This window comes from Sciurus carolinensis, chromosome 13 (assembly GCF_902686445.1).
Source record: "Sciurus carolinensis chromosome 13, mSciCar1.2, whole genome shotgun sequence".
In the NCBI taxonomy this organism is placed as follows: domain Eukaryota; kingdom Metazoa; phylum Chordata; class Mammalia; order Rodentia; family Sciuridae; genus Sciurus; species Sciurus carolinensis.
The window spans coordinates 83321097-83343084 of NC_062225.1; the positions used below are offsets into that span (position 1 = coordinate 83321097).

The 21988-nt window shown below is 37.3% G+C and overlaps 1 protein-coding gene and 1 pseudogene across 1 annotated transcript in view; one reads left to right on the forward strand and one right to left on the reverse strand.

Moving 5' to 3' along the window:
* Positions 1-21988, forward strand: part of Nbas (NBAS subunit of NRZ tethering complex) — a 342733-nt gene that overhangs the window by 135907 nt on the left and 184838 nt on the right. Inside the window, exons 23-26 of the mRNA XM_047522365.1 lie at positions 3548-3701; positions 9448-9633; positions 10669-10842; positions 19256-19389. Coding sequence (XP_047378321.1) covers positions 3548-3701; positions 9448-9633; positions 10669-10842; positions 19256-19389 — 648 coding nt within the window. The remainder of the gene's footprint in view (positions 1-3547; positions 3702-9447; positions 9634-10668; positions 10843-19255; positions 19390-21988) is intronic.
* On the reverse strand, positions 11744-17518 carry LOC124963504 (U1 small nuclear ribonucleoprotein C-like; annotated as a pseudogene).

The following is a 21988-nucleotide window of genomic DNA, read 5'->3' on the forward strand; positions in this document are numbered from 1 at the left end:
TATGCATGGCAAAGACAAGGCCCTGAATGACTTTATGCCCAGTTGCGGGAGAGAGTAGGGGAGTAGGAGTGTCTTCAAGAACCAGGTCTTGGGGGAAGACATGTCATAATGTAATTGAAATACAGTTGCAAAATGTTTATATTTTAATATTTGATGTTTTAGTTGGAAAAAATTAGCATTGGTTATATAAGCAATCAAGAGTAGAGAGAGTGCAATAGGAGGTTATTAAATCCAGGAAAAAACTGAAATAAAACAATTCCTTAAGTGTGTAATCATGCCTCCACCCCAGAATTTATTATCATTCAGTGGAATATTGGGAGATAGTGGAGCTTAATGCTTGGCATTTATTGACCTTATGTAACTAGAAGTCTTTATTTACTAATTGTAATGAGAAATTGAAAGGTAGAGAAATTTAAAAAGTTGGAAGGTTGGTGCCCATTTAAGGAAGGTGAAATGCTGCTGCCGCACAAATTCTCTCCATTTAAATAAGACATTGCTCCCTGCTGCCTGCCCCCTCTTTGAGATGGTGCTTTTTACAGAGCAGCACTGGCAGCCCAGGGGTGGACCCATTCATTGGACACTTCCAGGTTCTCCTTAGCCCATGTCTTCTTGTGATTCTAACAAGTAGATGCCAGAAATGAAGGTATTTCTTCTTAGACAAACCACAGCAATTAAGTGGAAGCAACCTTGCTGTGTGGGAACTCCTGAAACGATAAACTTGTAAAGCCATGACAAGATGATTTGGAAGATGATACAGATCTTCAGGAGTACAGGCCACTTGTTCTATTAATTAACTTCTGTCTTTAGTTAGGTCCAGGGATTCCGAAGGAAGAAAAGGGCTGTAGTCCCTGTCCTCATGAAGTGTGCTCCAGCTGGAAGTGCAGAGTGCTGTGAAAGACATGACAGGGCACTGCAGGCATTCAGGGGGAAGCCCTGACCTTGGTGGAGGTCACAGGAGAGTCCCTGTGGAACTGATGTGGAACCTGAGATTCGAAGAATAAGCAGGAATTAACTCAGTGGAGATGTGTTTGGGAGAGAGGGGGGAGTATTGGAGTAGAAGGAAGAGCTTGCTGGAAGACTAAAGGCAAGGTCCCCTTCAAGAACAGAAAATAAGAAGTGTTCTTATTTTTAATCAGACTTGTTTTGAAAAAGCCAGCTATTATCTGAGGATGTCACAGATTTAGTTTTGAGCTGGTTGCATTTGAAGTGCCAGAAAAACATCTAAGAATAAGCAGCAGGAAGATCTTAAGGCTTCTAAGTGAAGTCTGGGTTATGGGTAAAAATATGGTAGCTAAATTGTCTATGATCATTTCTATTATAGAGTTTCAGGGAGACCTGGAGAGAGTTTACAGTGAGAAGTGGGCTGGACTAATAAGCATCTGGAAGTGCTAGTATTTAATGTTGGGTAAAGGAGGATTTTCTAGCACAGGTGACTGAAAAGCAGCAGCCAAAAAGATGAGAGCAATCCTGATTATATGGCTGCCCGAATGAAAAGGAAGCTGATTCCTGAAGGAGAGAGCAGTTAAATCCTCTCAGATGGTGCTGAGACGGAAATGAGTAAGGACTGAAAAAAGGCATCAAAGGAGTCAGAGTTGCTGGTGGCTATTTTTCCCTGCTGAAAAGGGGCAGATTTAAACGATGCCTGGAGGAGTGATGTGACTTTGTATGGCAGTGGTGGGGAAAAATCCCTGCTAAGAATATTAATGACACTGGAGACTAGTTAAGTACAGGATCATTCATGTGTTTGTGCCTTACTGTAGTGCCAGTTATAAGCACAGTAGCTCGTCTCAGGCATGTGAATAAGATGTCCAGGTATACTTATGGGCTTTGTGTCTGATCATGTACCACACCTGATAGGAATTCCAATAAAAAGAATAACTGTAAATAAAATTAAGCATTTGGTTTATGCCAGGCAGTGTTCTCTGTGTACGTGGGTTACTTTGAATTTTCACAACATTCTTGCAATAGTAATAGCCCCACATTTTAGAATCAAAGGAATCCTAGGGTAGTTTTAGCTAAGTAGATTGCCCAGATTTTCACAGCTTTCAGTGAGGATATTACGCTGCAGGTTCTGTAGCGTAATTATAAGCTCACTTCCTTTTTTTCCTTATGGATTATATTATTTGATATTTTATTATTTTCCAGATATCAGGACAGATAAATATTTTCTCTATTAGTAATACATTGTGCTTACAATAAAGAAGTACCTTTAAAAATGAGAAGACAAGTATCTCAATGATACATGTTCTACATGTAAATGTTGACATAGCTCTGGGAAATCTTAAAGATTCTCCGGAAAGTTTTAATGTTATCTAAAGAAATATAGTGTGAAAAGAGAAAAGTGGCGGTAATACTGACCAAAATTATGTGAAACATAATTTCTTAATAATAATTTTCTGAATAATAATTTTCTTAAGTGGCTTCTGGTCTGTTTTGGACATTGCTGAGCAGAATGGAGGACACAGATTTAGTAAAACACTTCAGTGTTACACTATGCTTCACCTATTTTGGGTATTTTGATGTATAAACTTTATTTAAGTAATGTGTTGTATAAGGACAAATGGTGCCAATATAAGCTCACTTCCTTATAATCACAATAATGAACCACATGTGCTACCACCTCGCCTTAGATGAATGAATGTCCCTAAAGGAACACAGTGCTTTCCTGAGTCCATCTGAGGAGTCTAAGTTACAACTTATTCTTGTCCCACACCCATGGAAGGCCATTGACTGTGATCATCCTTTTAAAATCTCCTCATAATTTGTGATCCTTGTCATGTGCTTCCTGTGTGTGTTCCTTTAAGGTGGTGTTTACTCTTTACTCTTAATGGGGAATCCTGTGCTGGGCACCCACCGGTGCGGTGCTGCCATGTCAGCACTTAGTAGAGGTATATTCTCAACATACTTGAACTGTTATTTTCTTTTATTTTTATGAAAACAAGATTTTGTAATTCCAATTGCAATTGAAATCATCTGGGGGAATTTGCCAATCCAGGCCTGACTGGCCAGCCCAGGTGATTTTGATTTAACAGGCCTGCCGCAGGTATCTTGTACATTTTATACAAGCTTCCCGGGTGATTTTGACTCTGATTTTTTGGATTTTGTTAGTACTTATTTGGTTGGTTTGTGGCACAATGGTTTTATCCATTCTGATTTTTTTTTGTAGCAAAAAATATTTGCATAAAACACTTTAAGGTGGATAGATTCAAGTTGTAAATCCTATAACAAAGGGTTGATTTTCATGGTATACAAAGAACTTTTAAAAATAATTAAGGACAATTGAACAGGAAAGAAACAAACAGTTCACAAGAAAACAAATGCATTCTGATTTTTAAAATCAGGGAAAATAGTGGGAAAATAAACTAAGTGTCCCAAAGTGTCTAATCCTGCATATACATAGGAGAAAACACACAAGTGCACGCGCGTGCATACACACACACACACACACTCTCTCCCTGTCATCCGTTCCCTGTCTCTTGCTCTCATAAAATTATAATCTTTTCTAGCATTCCAATGAGTTGTTAACTCTTCTTTTTGTGATTTGCAGAATGGTTGTAGAGCCGAGTCTCCAAGATGAAAGTGAATTTTTGTATGCCGCCCAGCCTGAGTTACTGAGGTACAGGACAACCCAGCTTGCAGTTGAGAAGGCTATGGACTGGTATCAGAGGAGAGCGGAAGAGATAGAGCACCATGCCGGGCAGGTGAGAGGAAGACCGCTGCTGCCCAGTGATGCTGTAGTGCTGCTGGGTCCTTAGGATTCAGTGCATGCAGTGGATGTGGGCACCAGAGCCAGAGTCATGGTTGTAATTTGCAAGGGATGAATGAAATGCATGATTCTTATTACTTTTGTTCATTTATCCTTTGCCTCAGAAGTTTTTGTGGCTTTTATTTTGGATTCTTACAGAGCAAATATGTGCAAGAAGAGTTGTTCAAAATCTTTTACAATGTAAGCTACAAAATAAACTATCCCTGATTTTCTACATATTGCGAGTAGGCTTACTGTCATATTAATTTAAAAGGTTTTATCTACTTAGAGTGCTTAACCAGTCCCATTTTACAGTGTGGTAATATGGTTGATTGTGATCTTGCCTTTCAGGAACCTTGTTCAAAACGGTTTCTACTGTTTTCCTTAAGACTGTGCTCAATTTCTCTTAGGCTTATGGGCCTTTATTGAGATGTAGAACTATTGCATCAAAGAGGAGGCATGAATCGGAGAGATGAGAATTATACTGACCTTAGGTTGCTGAATACGAATATTGACTCTTTCACTAATAGACCTTGTGACTTTCAACCTGGTGCCTACATTTTCTGTACTCAGTTTTCTCTTGGGATTAGTTCTACTTCAGAGTTAATGAGAACAAAGAAAATACACTTGAGAACATTAAAAATTCTGCCAATTGACTGGTTCTGGTGGTATAGTATCTGTAATCTCAGTCACTTGGGAAGCTAAGGCAGAAGATTGTGAGAAATATAAATATATTCTACTGTCATGTACAACTAATTAGAATGAAAGAAAAATTCAAAAAAATTAAAATTACAAAAAGGGGACTGGGTACACAGCTGAAGTGGTAGAGGGCTCCTAGGTTCAATTTCTAGGACTTCAAAATGAACACTACCACCTGCATCCCCCACCCCAGTTCTGCTAATATTTGAGTGCTTTGTCAATGTAAGCAATAGTTGAGTTCATCTTAAAGAACAGAGGTTGGTAATTCAGAGCAAAGAATGGCAGAATGCACTTTGAGTCTCATTCAGGGTCTAGCCAGTGGGTGACATTTCTTTTCTTCCCTCAGTCCTGTCTTTGGACCTCCTTTCCCACCGTCAGTCTGTATTTGACAGAAAGGTTGATTCCAGAGGGTCTGGTGAGCAACAGCATTGTGGGACGAAAGCTGTTTCTATTTAGTGTATCTGAAAAGGCCTAGTGTTTCCACATGGTAGCCTTCTTGAATTCTTGCTTAATCTGTTTCCTACTTTTAGTGTTCATAGAAATGAAGATGTGTTATTTACTGGAGCTGATGGAAATATTCTGTGCCAAATGTTTTGGGTGATGGCCAAAGAACACTTATCATTGACTTCACAAGGTTTTGAAGATGTTTATGAACTGTAGTACATTTGAAAATGTCTGTAAAAAGTACTGGGCAACTAGTGTACGCATTTTAAAAAGATCAGTAATAAATCTTCGATTTTTAGTGTTCGCATATTTTGTTTTCTATATCTCAAGCATCATTCAAATAAATTTTTAAAAATAGCAGTAACAAAAAGAAAAGGTGCCCCACACTGGAATGCCAAATGACCGTCACTTAAAAAAATAGCATTTTTTTCTATGCTTATGTTTATTTGCTTTATTTTTTATAGGAATTTTAGGTTTATAGAAAAATTGAGTAGAGTACTACCACGGAGTGCTACACACTTCTTCCACCAAGTTTTCCTATTGCTAACATCTTGTATTTTAATGGTACATTTGTTGCAATTGACAAAACATTGTATAAGTGAATGGATAAACTATGATATTTCCAGAAGATGGAATATTAAACTCATCACTAAAAATAAATGAGTTATCAAACCATGAAAGACAGAGGAACTTTGACTGTTTACTCCTAAGTGAAGGAAGCCAATCTGAAAGGCTACCTACTATATAATTCCAACTGTGTTGCATCTGGAAAAGGTTGAACCATAGAGACAACAAAAATATCACTGGTTGCCAGTGGTTAGGGAGATGAGGAGGCAGAGCATAGAGGAATTTTAGGGCAGTAGTACTCTTTATGATGCTGTAAATGTGGATAAAGGTCCTTATACAATTGTCCAAATCCATAGACTGTACAACACCAAGTGTGAACCTGTTGTTATCTGTGGACTTTGGATGGGATGGGGCACGTTGTGGGTGTGTTAGGGAGTGAGGTGGGGCAGAAGGCATACTGCAACTGTTTCTAGTCCTGTTCAGTTTTACTATGAATCTAAAACTGCTCTAAAAAAATGATTAAAAAACAAACAAACTACAGGACTGGGGATGCAACTCAGTTGGTAGAGTGCTTGCCCCGCATGCGCGAAGCCCTGGGTTCAGTCCCCAGCACCACACACAAAACAACAACGACAAAAAACAACAACAACAACAAAAAAAAAACAAAAACTACAGAACTTTCTGAAATTTAAAAATTTTAATAGTCTAGCAATAATTCATAAGTATCTTATTTTTTGAATAATGAAGGATAATTAAAGGAAGAAAGAATGATTTGGGGTGCTTTACTTGATTGACTTGTATTTTTTCTTATTTATTTGAAAACATTTAGAAGGAGTTTTTAAACTTTGTAAGGTATTGGTGTTTTGTGTGGCAATCAAAGTGATATCTGACACGATTTTATATTTTTTCACATTTTTGAATTTTAATTGGTGTGGGACTTCTTTTTCCTTGTGCCTATAAATGCCTTCATCAAAACTTGTTGGTTTAGGAAAATGTTCATAGTGGTGATTTTTTTCCTTTTGAGACTTGGGGTATATGGTATAATTCTATAAATTGTGTTAGAGTTTACTTTCATTTAAAGTGTCAGTAATTTGATTTTAATACATTTTTACTATTTGGGAAGGCAACAAATTCAAAGTTGATATTGAAAAGATGAATTTGTATCAGAAAAAATTGGTGTGTATCAATTGCTAAGGTATTATGTGCTCAAACTATTACTTGCACAGTTATGCATCAGATTTTAATGGTTTCTGAAAATTCATGAGTTCTTTTTAAAATTGTTATGAAAGTAGATATATCCTTTGAAACATGAATCATCTCTTTATTACTAGGAATTAAGTAAAAAACTTTTATACATTAATACCAGATGCCTCCTGTTTTACCTACTTTTGCTTCATCCTCCCCGATACCTATTTGCGACAGTCTTTGCTCTCTTCGTGTTCCCCTGTCAATCCCTCAGTCTTCCATTGACTTTGGGTGGCCTTGCAGCAGTTTGCCTTTGTGCTCTCCTTCCTTCTCCTCTGTGCATTGCATCCCATCCCTTCCCTCATCAGTCTTAGAAAGTGATCTTGCTTTGTACTTCATTTGACAACTTGAGAACTCCCATCCACCCCGCCACTTGAAGCTCTTCCCAGTGGAAGAGTGTTCTCACCTTACATGCAAAGCAACTCTCTCTTTACTTGTACTCCAGATTCCACACTCCTGCCTGCTTAGGATTTTCAGAATTCATCAAATATTTTCTCTGTCACTCGTCTTTAACTTTTCCTACATCACTGAGTCTTACTGCCCCCACCCCCTTTTAGGACAGAAAGTTCATATCCTGCCTCTTTTATAACCTCAAAAATCTCCCTTTGGCTTTTGTTTTAGCTTCTTGTTTCCATCATATCTCAGCCTAGAAATAGTCACTCTGCTCTTGGTTTATCAGTTTTTGCTTACTCCTCATTTTCCCAGTCTGGCTGTTTATACCACACTACTGAAACTGTTTCCAGAAAGGCTAACAGTTCACCTCTTAATATCCAGTTCCCTTCATTTCTAATTCAACATCTTGTCCTTTGACACCATTTACAACTTTCCTGAAATCTCTTCTTAGGTGTCTGTGATAACATTTCATTGTTTTGTTGTCCTTGTCCTAGCAATTTTAGTCAGCTCCTGTGGCTTACATTCTTTGGCTTGTCCCTTATCACTGTTTCCCAGATTGCTTCTCCTGTCACTTATTCTTGTCTACAAGTGTGGCCCCTTCAGGTCTTCTCACCAAACACCTCTCCGATTTATGTGCCGAGAGTTCCTGAGTGGTATCTCCAGCCATGTATGTTTACTTCAGCTGCAAGTTTTGTTGTCTTGTTTTGGGACCTATATTGGACCTCTGCATTGAGCTATTCCACAGGCTACTGAGTGGCAACACGTTCAATGCAGGGTTCTCATTTTTGATGTTGTTCTGTTATGCCCACCCTTTGACTTAAAGGAAAAACGCAGGCCATCATTGTTGACTCCTCTTCCCTCTTACTCATGCTCTTCTCTGGTATGAACAAACTTCATAGTTCGTTTCCTAATTATTTGTTATTTTTCTTCACCTGTGTGTCTTCATTTATACTGTCTTAGCTTGGCTCATTAGCTTTTTTGCCCAGTACATAGTGTTTGACTTTATTTATCCCACATGAATAAATGAATGAATGAATGGGTGGGTGAGTCAGGATATTTCCACCAGGATTCTCCCCCATGCCGACAGCTGCAGTTCTCTTGACTAGTCTCCCTACTTTCAGTCTAGGCAATTTCAACTCATCATCATTCAGATTAATTCATCATTCAGTAAATACTGACTGTTCTTTCCAAAGTGTAAATCTGCTTACGACCAGCCTCAGTGGAAACCTTTAGAGTATTGTGTTTCAGGATAAATTGCAAATTCTTTAGTGTGGCCACTTTCCTCGTTATGTGGCGCCTTCCTCCTTAGGACTCCAGCTGTCTCGCCCTTGACATTGCACCTGTCTGGTGAAGCTAGATGACAGTGCACTCTGCCTCCCTGCCTTCCATGCTGCTCTCCTTCACTAAAGCCCATGGGTTCTTCAGGCCCATTTGACATGTTCCCTCACCTGGGAAGCTGTGGCACCCTCAGGACGGGCTCAGTGCTGTTTGGATCCTGGTCAGTCACAGCATTTACCTCACTCCTTCCAGTGTCGACCAACTGGTTGATTTGCCTTCCTAGACTGAGGAACCTTTGAAGGTAGAGGCCTTGACACATTCAGCTTTGTGTTCCTAGTGCTTGTAATGATGTTAACTCGTAGTAAGCCCTCAGTAAATAATTGTTAGTCTAGGGGCAGGAGACTCGGGTAGTGTGAAAGATCATGGGTGTAGGCCATGACAGATGTTTTACCATCCGTACAACACTTGGTTTGTGTTGTACATGTCACTCCATAAAGTTGATCAAGTTACAGGACAAATGACAATCTGTCGTGTATCTAGAGGGAAATTATTCTTTGCTTTTATCTGATGAAACCTAAGTGAATTGAGCCAAAGAAATGTTTGTACCAGAATTAGTTAATCAGCAAATATTTATTTAATGCCTTCTGTATGGGAGGCACTGTGGAAGAACAGTGCCTGAACAGAAAACCCTGGGGACAGTTGCTGTTTTGGGAAGCAGAGTGATGTAGTAAAGTAAGATTGATTTGGCTTTGTTACCACTAGCTGTTACTTTCCCCTCTCTGTTCATATGTCGTGAGAATTGGAGACATGAATGTAAAACTGCTCTGTGAACTTAAGATGGGTATCCTTCCTTAAGTATCTTTATTCTCTGTATTTCTTACCAATAGAGTCTTTTGAAACAGTTCAGTTTGACATATATGATAAAGAACTCTGCTTTCATGGTAAAAAAATATGTTTCTAATAATGGAATTTAAAAAATGGTTATAAGAATTTAGATTCTATACTGTAGGCTTTTACTTCAGAATGTCTGAGAAATATATGTTACTCAGGAACTTACTGTTACTTTTCAATATTAGGTCGACTGTGCGTTGTCACTTATTCGACTTGGAATGGAGCGGCATATTCCTGGTTTGCTAGTTCTGTGTGATAATTTGGTTACTTTGGAAACACTGGTTTATGAAGCTGGTTGTGACTTAACCCTAACCTTGAAAGAACTCCAGCAGATGAAAGACATTGAAAAACTAAGATTACTGATGAATGGCGTAAGTTCTATTTTAACTTTCTTTTTAAGCATTATCTGTACTTTGACTAATATGTGTCTTGAACCAAAAAATGAAATGTTCTTCAAACTTGAAAACTTAGTACATAAAAGTTTCTTGATTTTTTTTTTTCCCTCCCAAATCAAACATCATGGATATGTTACTGAAGGAATACTAACCTGTGTTGACTGTTGTTATACTTCGCTTGCCTTTTATTGGACTCCTCTTTTTCTCTCCCATCCTCTCTTGTATTGTTTCTCTTCCTCTCTCTCTATCCCTCTATCACCTGTCCCTTCTAATCCATCCTCCTTTTTCCTCTCTGACCCTAACTTCTCTTTTTTCTCACTTTCTTTTCCCTGTAATCAACCTAGTGCTACTTGGTTTTTGTTGTACATGGGACACCCCGTAAGATACTCAGGTGGATCTCTTGGGGTAATTAAAAGAAACAATTGCATAATTTTAGGGATAATGAGTAAAATTATCAGTGTCATTGGGAATTTTGTGAAGGTGGATATAAAGGAGCAAAATTAGAAGAGGAAAGGAAAGGAGAAATTCTGGAATTTTCTAAGTGAGTCTGTATCCCAAGTCTCTCCCTTTCCAGAGGCTCTTGGCTCATCTCTCGTCTGTCCCTGTGCCTTTTTCCCTTTCACTTTTTCTGATGGTCTAATGTCTCCCTCTCTGCCTCTTCACATAGTCTCTTTCTCACCCTTCTTCTGGGTAGATCCTCTTTGCTCTAGAGGGCCTCATGACTATGTAGTGGCATGTGTGTCTTCCAGAGCTGGGCCTAGTCCATTTGGAACCTCAGATCAGTTTTGTTCTGGGGAGTTGGGCCATAGCGGTATTGTTGCTCTAGCCCTTCCAGGTAGAAGGTGACTCATTCTCTGCTGCCTGTTGGTACATGTGAGGTGGTGACTTGCAGTATCTGTTTTAGAAAGTGTGGGGCTTCCCCTGCTTGACATCTCCGATTGCTGGTAAGCTTGTTTGGGAAAATACAATATGTAATGCTTGTTTTTTTTTTTAAATTAATTATTCTTTCAGTGTTCTGAAGACAAATATGTGACAAGTGCCTACCAATGGATGGTTCCGTTTCTCCATCGCTGTGAGAAACAGTCTCCCGGTGTAGCTAATGAGCTATTAAAAGAATATTTAGTAACTTTAGCTAAAGGGGATTTAAAATTTCCCCTGAAGATATTTCAGCATTCCAAACCAGATGTAAGTACAAATTCTAACTTCTTAAAATTCTTTGCACTTTTTTTATTTGTAGAAATATGTTTCATTTATAAATTTTTATAAAAGACTTTGTAAATAATATCCCTTTACATAGAAAGTGGTTGTCTTTCTTTAAAAGTGTTTCAGTAGTGTAATATGAAAATTTTTAAAAAGTTTATAAAATTGTTTGTTTCGATTCGTTTGTTCTAAAGTTTGTGGACTATGCTACATGTTGGAAACTGTTAATACCAAGAAGACTAACAGTTTGATAGTCTTACAGCATAGTATTGCAGATGTTAAACCATTTAATTAATAGCCTATGAAGTAGATGATTTTATTATCTTAATATAGAGGAAAGGAAAGTTGTATTCTAGCCCAGGGTTACACAAGTAGGTAGAAGAACCTGCATTCAGACATAGTATTTTAACACCACAGCTGTGTTCTTAACTGTTGTATGATACCGCTAATAGGAGATGACATTCAAATGGTTTATGAAAATCTTTAAGCTCTTATAAGGGTATCTTGTAATTATTCTTAATCACTGTTATATCTGCTTAAGACCACTGCCTAGCTTTGAAATTCTAAAGGGTTCAGATTCTCTGGTGGTAAAGTCATTTTGTTAAGTGCAACATAGTTTTGCATTTGGCAGTATCTTACTTTGGCCACAAATCAAATATGCTACTTTTTTTTTTTTGAAGATCTGACAACTTTATTTTCACATTTCACAATACAAATGAAAACTGTACTTTTTCTTTCCATTTCTCCCCTCTGGAACTATGTTCTTTGATAGAAATGGGGAGCAAGTCTTTGTCATCATACTGTTAGAAAACACCCAATCACAGCACCATGATCCCTGGTGAAGTAGAACAAATAGTATGAAACTGAAAGAGGCTCCCCTCCATCCTTACCTGTCTGGTCGTGACATTCCTGGCCGAGTGGGCACCACCATGGGCCGCGCAGGAGGTCTCATCATTGAGGCCACTGGCATGTGGCCTCCCATGGGTGGCCTCACTCCAGGAGCAGGTCCCACCGGCATCATCCCAGGAGGAGGTGGGCCCATCATTAGCATCATGGGAGGGCCTCCCATATGAGGTGCCGGCATCATACCAGGGTGAGGAGGACCCGGTAGATTAGGGGGAGGTGGGATCATAGCACCTGCTGGAGGAGGTGCAGAGAATGGAGTAGGAGGTATCTTTCCTTGTTGAGATGCAGCTGTTGTTTTGTCAGTCAGGCTCTGAGCCTGTTCTTCCATCCATTTCTGATAGAGTCTTTCACATTCCCTGTGTTTCCTGCCACTGCAATGTGTCTTTCTCACAGGTGCAGTCATGGCTGAGGTATGTATCGCAGTAGTCACAATAAGACTTAGGCACGTTGTTCCACAGACCGTTGACCACTCGGCTCCCAAATGTGCTATTTCTAGTGATAGTGCCTCCCTTTCTGTTGAAGGGGACTCAAGCAAGATGGCACCGTCCCTTGAGGCACTGACTTTATAGTGATTTTCAAAACATTAGATTTCGTTTCAAGCAAAAGACATTTCAGACTTCTTTGAATTTTAAATTTTGATTGAGTCTATTTTCTTGCCCTAGCTTTTGTTAGTAAGTCCACCAAGATATATAGTCATAGACCGGCATATTGAAAATTTGAAGGAAAACATTGCTACATCGTAGGTTTTTGGTTTCTAAAAGGTTCGTCTTTCAGAAATATGTCTACTCATTAGTTACTTAAAATTTTCCATCTTCTCATAAGCAGTCTGTACTTAGTATTCTGATTTTAAATTTGTATGGTTTACTGTGAGTTGAGGTGGGTTGCTTATGGCAGCAGAACACTATGCGGGAAACAGGATGGATTGAATATGAATGTTTTATGAGGCAGAAAGAAGTGACTCTAAATTCTTTCCAGTAATCTTGTTTGTGATATTCTTCTTTACGGAATCTTGTAAATCCTTTGTATGTAGTCAGCTTTTTGTTGTTTCTACTTGGCAATTTAGCATGAGCCTTTTGAATAAAACATACAGCCATTTGCCTTCATTGAGATATGTGAACATCAAAGTAGAGAGGCCGGGAGGGCCTGTGCCTTCACCTGCCTCTCTCTTCAGCCTTGTTTCTCTCCATGAGAACAGAAGGCCATTCACAGTGAGCTTCTCAACTCTTTGACCTGTCAGACTCTCCTGTTTTATGGTCTATTTCCTTTGTTTAGAATGGTGATTCCTCCCTTTCACCCCTGCCAGATAACTGCCTATCCTTCAAGTACTGCTCTTTTAGATTCTCCCTACTGTGCAATCTTCCTTGACTTCTCTGTGCTCTGACAGGTCTTTGTACTTGCCTCTATTATAGCCCTTATCACACTGTGTTGGAATTATTTATTCACCTTTGTCTTTCTTTCCTATATTTCTCCTCTGTATCTCATTCATCTCTTTATTACCATGAAATAGCATGGTGCCTAGTAGTGAACAAGTGCTCAGTTCACTTTGGCAGGAGAAATGGAGAAGGGCTGAAACTTGGTTCCATTGTGGTACTTTAGATCTCTTATGTTTATTTGCTTGACTAAGATTGTACTGAGAGTATTTTTGTATTTTAGTAAATTGTTTATGAAAAGAAGATTCTTTAGATCTGCCATGATTGTTGTAGAGTATTTTAATAACAGGAGTAGAGGCTTCTGTATCAGACAGCTTAGATCAACTATGCTGCATTAACAAATGATCTCCACATCTTAAATAGCGTGCAACAGCAAATGCTAATTTCTCATAAGTGTCATATCTGCTGCAGTTGGGCTTCTGCTGTGTTCCATGTCTTATTCATTTGACAACTCAGGCAGAAAAAGTATTTTCTTTTCATTTCCTGTGGCCCAGGAAAACAATACTAGACCCCCCCTAGTGACTTAAAACTTTAGCTGAAAAGTAGCTCAAATCACTTCCTCAAGTTCCTGTGGCAGAAGACAGTTTGATGGTCAAGCCTGATGTTAAAAGGCAGAGAAGAGCAATCCTCTGATTGGAAGAGGGGAGGGAATACTTAGGAGCCATTATTCAGTTGGCCAGAGTCACAGTGATAAAAAAAGGAGGTCTTGAAACTCCTCCATGGGCTGCTCTGCACCTGCGTGCCAGGTTCCTTCTGTAACTCCTAAAACACTCTTTTCTGATTGTAAGCTATTACTCTTTGATTGCACCTGTCATTGGAAAGTGAAACGTGGAGGGGTTCTGGGCATTCATGTCTTGGGGACAGAATCTCCTGCCTTCTCACAGTGTTTTCTATCTTCCAGTCTAGAGAGTTTGGAATGTGTATGTGGAGCAGAGCCATGTAAAAAAGAGTTTTCTATGCCCACTCCAGATATAATGAATTACAGTTTGGTGGGTGGGGTCTTGGGGTACACCTTTGACAGTTTATCCAGTGATTGGGATGGAAAGCCAGGATTGGGAACAACTGTTTTTAATGTCCGTTTTCTTCTTTTAACCAATGAGAATATACTACTTAGCTTTGTTAAAGTAACATCTTTGAAGTTCCTTTCTAATTGCATAATTCAGTGGGCAATTTTAATTTTAAAATAATCTTTTTCTAATTTAATATTTACTATAGAATTCCTGGAAAACTCAAGAAAACATAAAGATAGAAATAAACTTGTTTCTGGCAGCATCATTAACTAAATGTTCTGAAAATTCTTTTACTCTAAATATTTAGAATTACTCATTTAATTATTAAGAAGATGTTTACCTGTGTAACTGAGCTTTAAAGAAAGTAAGGGAAATTCCTGCTGGCCAAAGTGAAGCAGAAGGAAGTCAGAGAAACTCTTATGAGGAGAAGCTAGTGATTGCTTGCGGTGAGGGGTGTGGTTTTCTTTTCCACACTTAACAGCCATATTGTCAGTGGAGGTGTTGAATAGAAAGCTACATACCCATTGGCACATGAAGACAGCAAAGAGACATGCCCGGGCTGGCATGTACTTTGCATTAGATGGGTAGGGGCAGGCAGGGGATTTCTTTTTGGCCTCTTCTAATAATAGCCTTGGTTATCATCAGTGTTTCATTTGACTTCACATTTCCCTATTATCTGTGATGAAATTGGACCTGGTTCTCTTGGTGGTAGCAAAAGCAAAACTCCTCCGAGGGATTCACTTTTGAACAGATCATGTAAGCATATTATGGATAAAGCTTGATGAAGACAAGTTCACAATTCAGTTTTTCAAAATCCAAAGGAAAATATTTATAACCAAGATTTACAGGCAGCCCTTGCTTCCCTCCCACTCTGATAATAGATGATCAGATATAGACTATGAAATAAATATTTTCAATATGTAAGACATGAGGAAAAAAACCAAAGACATGAGATGGAATGGAGAAACTGAAAAAATTAGCTAGGATTTGAAATTGAGTCAATTGGAATTTATAGAATTGAAATTTTAATAAAAGCATAACTTTAAATGGATGGATTCAAAGGAATAGACAATTTAAGAAATTATCTGGAATATAAACGTCAAGGTCAAAAACATGTAGAGACGGAGGATAGACAGGGCAGATCTGACTTAGGACTAAGAAAAATTCTAGGAAGAGAGACTGGTGGTTTGTCTGTCCATACCCTACTACATATTGTTTTAATTATAGAGATTTTGGAGTATTTTGTTGTTGTTGTTGGGGGGATTGAATTTTGTCACACTCGGCCACTGAGCCACATCCCCAGTCCTATCTTGTATTTTATTTAGAGACAGGGACTCTGAATTGATAAGCACCTTGCTTTTGCTGAGACTGCTTTTGAACTCATGATCCTCTTGCTTCAGCCTCCCGAGCTGCTGGGGAAAAGTCCATTTTAAGTCAAAGTCAAATGGAAATAAAACTGAATTACTAGGTAGGTGTAGGACAGTTGGTGTGTGCCACTGCACCAGCTGGAGTGTTTTAATGTTGGCTAAGCATAGTATTCCTTTGTGCTTTCATGATTTTTTTTCCAAGTATTTTTTAAAGCTATTCTTGGATGTTTGTTTTCCATTTAACTTTGGCATCAGCTCGTTTAATTCTCTGACAGCTTATTTGTATTTCATTATGATTATATTGAATTTATAAATCAACATAGTGTGATTACTACATTAATGTTCTTTCACCCTCTTCAAGAGTAGGATATATTATTCTATTTGTTTGTCCTTTTAAATGTTTTAGGAGTGTTTAAGAAGTTTGATAGGTTTTGCATATTTCTTAAATTTATTCTATTTTAAATTTCTGTTTCTGTTACAAATGAAGTTTTCTCTTCCCTCATTTCCTGTTTTTTTTTTTTTGTGTGTGTGTGTGTGAATATGAAAGCTATTGATGCTGTATGTTAATTTTGTATTCTTCCTTACTGACTTCTTTTATTACTTGATTCTCTGGTGTTTTTCAGCTATCCTCTCATTATCTGTGTTCTTTTTTGCAGTATAGTGTATAATTTTAAGTTTTTATTTTTTGAAATTGATTCTCTTGCACTTTACCTTGCTTTGCAGTGCAGATGGTAGCCTGTTCCCCATGTTTGAAAGGCCCATTGTATCAACTTACAACATCCTGTGCAGGGTGTCTTTTTTTAGTTTGAAAAAGGGCAAAAGATGGTTTAATAGTGACCACTGAGAAGCTGGGAAAAGAATGATGAAGATGGGAAAGAGTGTGTCTTAGTTTGTCTACAGTGAGACTTTGTGTAGGAAGTATGACAGGCATAAGGAAGTGTCTCATCAATTTGAGCATTGTGATTCATGTACACATAGATTGTCTTAGGGAAGTTACTGAATGTCATAAGAGAACAAAAAGGTGCTATAAGAATACAGAAAGAAAAAGGGATCCTTGAATGAGAGTAATAAAAGTATGTTTTTATTGGACTAGCATGTATTGAACTTATTCCAGGGACCATGGAAATCTGGAAAAGTCCATTTTAAGTCAAAATCTAATGGAAATAAAACTGAATTACTAGGTAGGTATAGGACAGTTGGTAAACCTATGTTCTTTTTTAAAATTCTAATTATTTATATGTGACAGTAGAATACATTTTGATACAATATACATGATATAGAATTACACAGGTCATGTAATCATACATGTACCTAGGATAATAACATCTGATTCATTTATTATCATTTAAACCTTTGTTCTTGAGAAGACATTCCAGGTAGAAGTGAACTGAGACAAGTAGATATAATCAAGCTTACATAGTATTTAGATCAACGCAAGTACTGCCAACCCTCCATATGCATGAACTCTGCATCCACTGCTCAAATTTCCTTGTGCTTAGAATTAACCTGCCATGGAGTCAGCCAACCATGGATCAAAACATTAAACAAAATGGAACCGTACTGGGCATGTATAGACCTTGCAACTATTTACTTAGCATTTACATTGTTTTAGGTATTATAGGTAATCTAGAGATCAAGTAAATACATAGGTGGATATATGTAAGTCATATACAAATTCTATGTCCTTTTATATAAGAGACGTGAGTGTCTACAGATTTTGATATTTGCAAGGGTCCTGGAGTCAATTTCCCACAGATACCTTGTTCCTGCTGTAATTTAATTTGGGTAAAACAAAACTTTGTGTAGGGTAAGTGGTTTATGGCACTAGAAAAGTGGGCTGGCATATGACCATGAAGGATTTTGGGTAAAAAGCAAAGAAGTTCATTCTTTACCCTTCATATTGCAGGACTACTGAAGGATTTTTCTGCATAAGATTTTGAGCATACATGATTGAATACAAACTCTAGAACATTGAATTTAAAAGTGGCTCTTTGAATGTGTCCAAGGCAGCAAATCTGAAGATCAAATAAAGCATCAAGGACCTGTGCTATTTTCATATGGTTTCCCAAATTGTTCCTTGACTGAAGCTAGTTTCAGTGTTTCATCTTGCTGGGGTGTGTCCTGACCATATTTGAGTTACATATTCCTGTATTTTCCCCTCGGTCTCTTCAGTCTTCCTGCATGTAAGCTCCACTGCAGCATTCTGAGAGCCTGTGTTGCTCAGTTTGGGCTCTGGAGCCAATGGTCTGGATTTGAATCCTGGCTTTGCCACCTCCCAACCTTACGAGCATGAGCAAATCATTTGACCTCTCAGCACTTAGGTTTACCCTGCATGTACAATGTAAATAAGACTAGAAATAATCTTAAAGGATTGTTATGAGGATTTATAAATTGATATATGCAAGCACATAGAACTGGAAGCTGCCACAAGATAAGAAACCAGGAAAAGTTAGTTATTTTCATTAATTTATAATGATACCATTTTTATTGTGCTCTGTCCTTTTGTCACCACTTATTGTCTTTGCAACTTTGGGCAATCCTTTGTCAAATATTAGTGCCAAATTAATGATGATTTTTTTTTTTTCTTAATACCTGTGGACATGTATGTAAGTCCTTTGACTCAGCAGCTTTGGAAAACTTTGTTTCCCTGGTAACCTTGAATTTTTTTTATTTGCATCGATTTGAGTTTTCTGCTAAGAAAATGCCTTTGTTTGGCGGCTCTCTCCATTACTTTCCCATCTGTTCTGTGTATATTGGTGAGTTTCTATGAAAATGGTGAAATTCAGGAGATCATTATTACAGAAATTATCCTAAACTTACTTTTTGTTGAAAAGAACTCAGAATAAAGTAGTTTCAGGCTTTCATTTGGTTTCTGTGGTGGTAAAGTATAAGTGCTCTGCAGGTATTTATTTACTTAATCCTCTCAAGCTTTCATTTTAGTTTCTGTGGTGGTAATAATATAAGCCCTCCACATTTAGTAGTTGGGTTAGTCCTCACTACACTCCCTTGGGAAGGTGTTATTAATATTTCAGTTTTATAGAGGAGTAAAACAAGGCACACATAGATTAGTTTTGTATCTTAGAAAATACTCAAGAATGGAAATCTGTGGTTTGCAAATAGAAAGTGGCCTGGAGTGGCCATTTTTTTGCACCAGAAATACAGATTATGTTCTGTGGTTTGTGTATGACTACATTACAGTTGGATTTCTTCTGAACAGAATGTCAGTACTGTGTAGTTAAATGAGTAATATATAATGCGTACTGAAAAAATTAATAGGTTCTAGCATTTTTAAATATTAGTTAAGGAATTTTATATTTTTGTAATTGGAACCCAAAGAATTTGGCTCCAGGGTTAGAAACATTATTTTTAATGAATTGCCTTTTCAATTCACCATGCTTTTCCTCTCTGCTTTATCTTGAATGGGTCATAAATTGACAAGTCTGTTTTCAGCAGATGCAAAGCTTATGGGTTACAAATTATCTTTTCTAGCTGATTCTGTAATTAAAATGTGATTTCATTTAGAATTATTAAAGACCCCAAAGTCTTTAAGCTGAACAAAAATCAAGATTTGTTTCTGTGGCTGATTAATTGCACTATTTAATATTCTTTTGGCAGTGGTACTGGGTTATGAAGAAACTGACTGTAAATCTATTGACATTTAGTACAACATGTTTTATTTTTCTAGCTGCAGCAAAAAATTATTCCTGATCAGGATCAGTTGATGGCAATATCACTAGAGTGCATCTATAACTGTGAACGAAATGATCAACTCTCTCTTTGCTACGACATCTTAGAATGTCTGCCACAAAGAGGATATGGGTAAGAGTCCAGAGGCCAGTCTTATTGTCCTTTTATTCTAACCATTAAAACAAAAGCAGTGCTTCCCCAGATGTTCATCAAAGAGAATTTTGGGAATGTGAAAAAAATATAAAGAAGAAAACAGAATCGTCTGCAGTCCCTGTTGTCTAGAGATAATTTCCTATTCTTTTACCAATGTATGGGATGTTCTAGTATATTTTGTACTACTATAATTATACTTAAGTTCTATGATTTTGTTAAATTTGATAATTATCTGTTGAAAAATAAAAACACCATCACCACAACAATTATTTTTAGCTGGGAGTGGTGGCACACACCTGTAATCCCAGTGACTCAGCAGGCTCAGGCAAAATCAAAAAGGGGATGTGGCTCGGTGGTTGAGCACCCAGAGGTTCAAAAAAAAAAAAAATCTTTTAAATAGTGGATTTGTGTTGATTGATTTTGTTTTATTTTTGGTTGTGTTTTTAATTACTCCCCTTTCATATTTATCTGCTAACTGTATTCTGTGAATTGTTCTTGGTGCTTAAACTAGACTAATCCTCAAAGGATCTGTGCCTGTGATGGAGGAATGTGTATAATTTTTAAGTACTTTTATATTTAAAAGGAAACTTATGTATCTGCTTTTGGGTTATTGATTTGTATGCAAACCAAATTTATATTTTCTCTTTCGGAGTCAGGTAACAATTATACCTTTAGTTTCTCTTTTAAGTCTAGTACATAATATTTATTTTACATCTGGAAAAGAATACACATTGCTTACAACACATTAAAGAGCACAAAGAAAAGTCAGCAGGCCTGTTCTAAGCCTTAGTAACTTAAGTCCCTTAACCTCTTGTCATTATTTTTCTTATTAGCTTGATAAGATATTAAACAAGAAAGCGCCTTATCTGTTTTCTCTTTCCTTGCTTTGTCTCTGTCTCTTGTTCTTTCTAGAAAATATTTATCTTTTATGAAATTCAAGTGATCACTCATTTTGCAATTCACTGTGAAATATTTCTTCATGTACTCATTAATTGTACTGAAATCAGATGAAAGATGGTAAAGAGATGTAACAAAGCTTTATCCCAGAAAGTATTTTTATTTAAAGGTAAAATTTACATTTATAACGGCAAGATCTGACTACCATTTTCCTACTCAACTTTGCAAAGCCAGCATCACTTATAGTCAAATAGCTCGACATCATGTGCCTCCTGATGTGATGCAGCATGAAGAACCTGGTATTGCAATACCCCGAGGAGGAATCTTGCTAGAATTGTTCACCCTGGATTTATCAATCCTTTTGGTGGAACTACTAGTTTATAGTTGAGACAGAAAAATTTAAATTAGCCATGAAGAAAATAGGAAGACCGGTACAGAATATGGGACTTTTTGTGCATCAGTTGGTCTTTTCCCTGAAGAAAGTTGTGTCATATAAAAAACAGAGAAGTGAGGTGCTGTTGTAAAATAAAGGAGTCCAAAGGGACATGTTCCCCTCCTAATTTTTAAATATGATATTATGTATGCACATAGTTGCAACCAGGCAATTTGAAGACTGACAGTAAACAACTGTTTACTGCCTCCTTTTTTCATCCTTGAATACCTGCCTTCAAAAAATACTTTCATAATTTTTTGTTCTTATCTTTTCCTGCTTCCTTTGAAATGTTATGCTCTTGTTATTTTGTACATTTTTATCATTCTTGACATTCTTTTATGGAAATACTTTCTGTTCTCTATTTCCATTCCTCCTATCACTCTTTTATTTTTGTCATTATGATTATGTAATATTGTTTACACAGAGTTAAGTGGTTTTATGTTTCCTTTTGATATAAGGTTCTATTTTCCCTGAATTGGATAATTTCCTTTATTTTCTTTGATGTTCCTAATACCAAGATCACACCCTTCTGGTAGGTAGAAGGCTAGACTGCGCATGGAACTCTAGGTGCATGTTCTTTTCCTGAGAGGTCTGAAGGTATTGCTGTTGTCTCCTCCAGGTTATTGAGATGCCCAGTGCTCTTCTGAATAATCCCTTACGTGTGGCTTTCTTCCTTTTTTACAAGGTTTAGTATCTTATCCTTGTCCTTAGTGTTCTGAAATACCTCGAGAATGTTTTCTTGTGAGTCTGAATTTGTTGTGATGTTTATTGACTAGTCTGGTACAAACTAAAAATTTATAACTTTCAGTCCTGTCAAAATGTTCACATATTATTTCCTTGATGAGTTTATTTGCATGTTCTTTTCTCCTCCCTCAAACTCCAGTTTTTCAAAAGCTAGATCTGTGAATTTTGTTACTTAATTGTAACTCTCATTCAATACTATTTTTACTGCCCTTTTCTTTCTGTTTCTCACCTTTGATCTGGAAGATTTCTTTAGTTTTATCTTCTAATTCAGTTTTTGAATTTAAAATTTTTTTTTGTCTTTTTAATTTAAATTCTAAGAACTTTTTCTTGTTCATTTGAAAAAACATCCTCATCTTGTTTCACAGATGCGTACATGTGTGTTCTGCTGTTGCCTTTGATCCCCACCCCAGTCTCTGTTTCCTCATATTCTGTTGTGTTTATGCCTTTACTGTTAGAAGTTTTTATCTGTGTTTATTCCTGAAGATTGATTTATAGTTAAGGCCC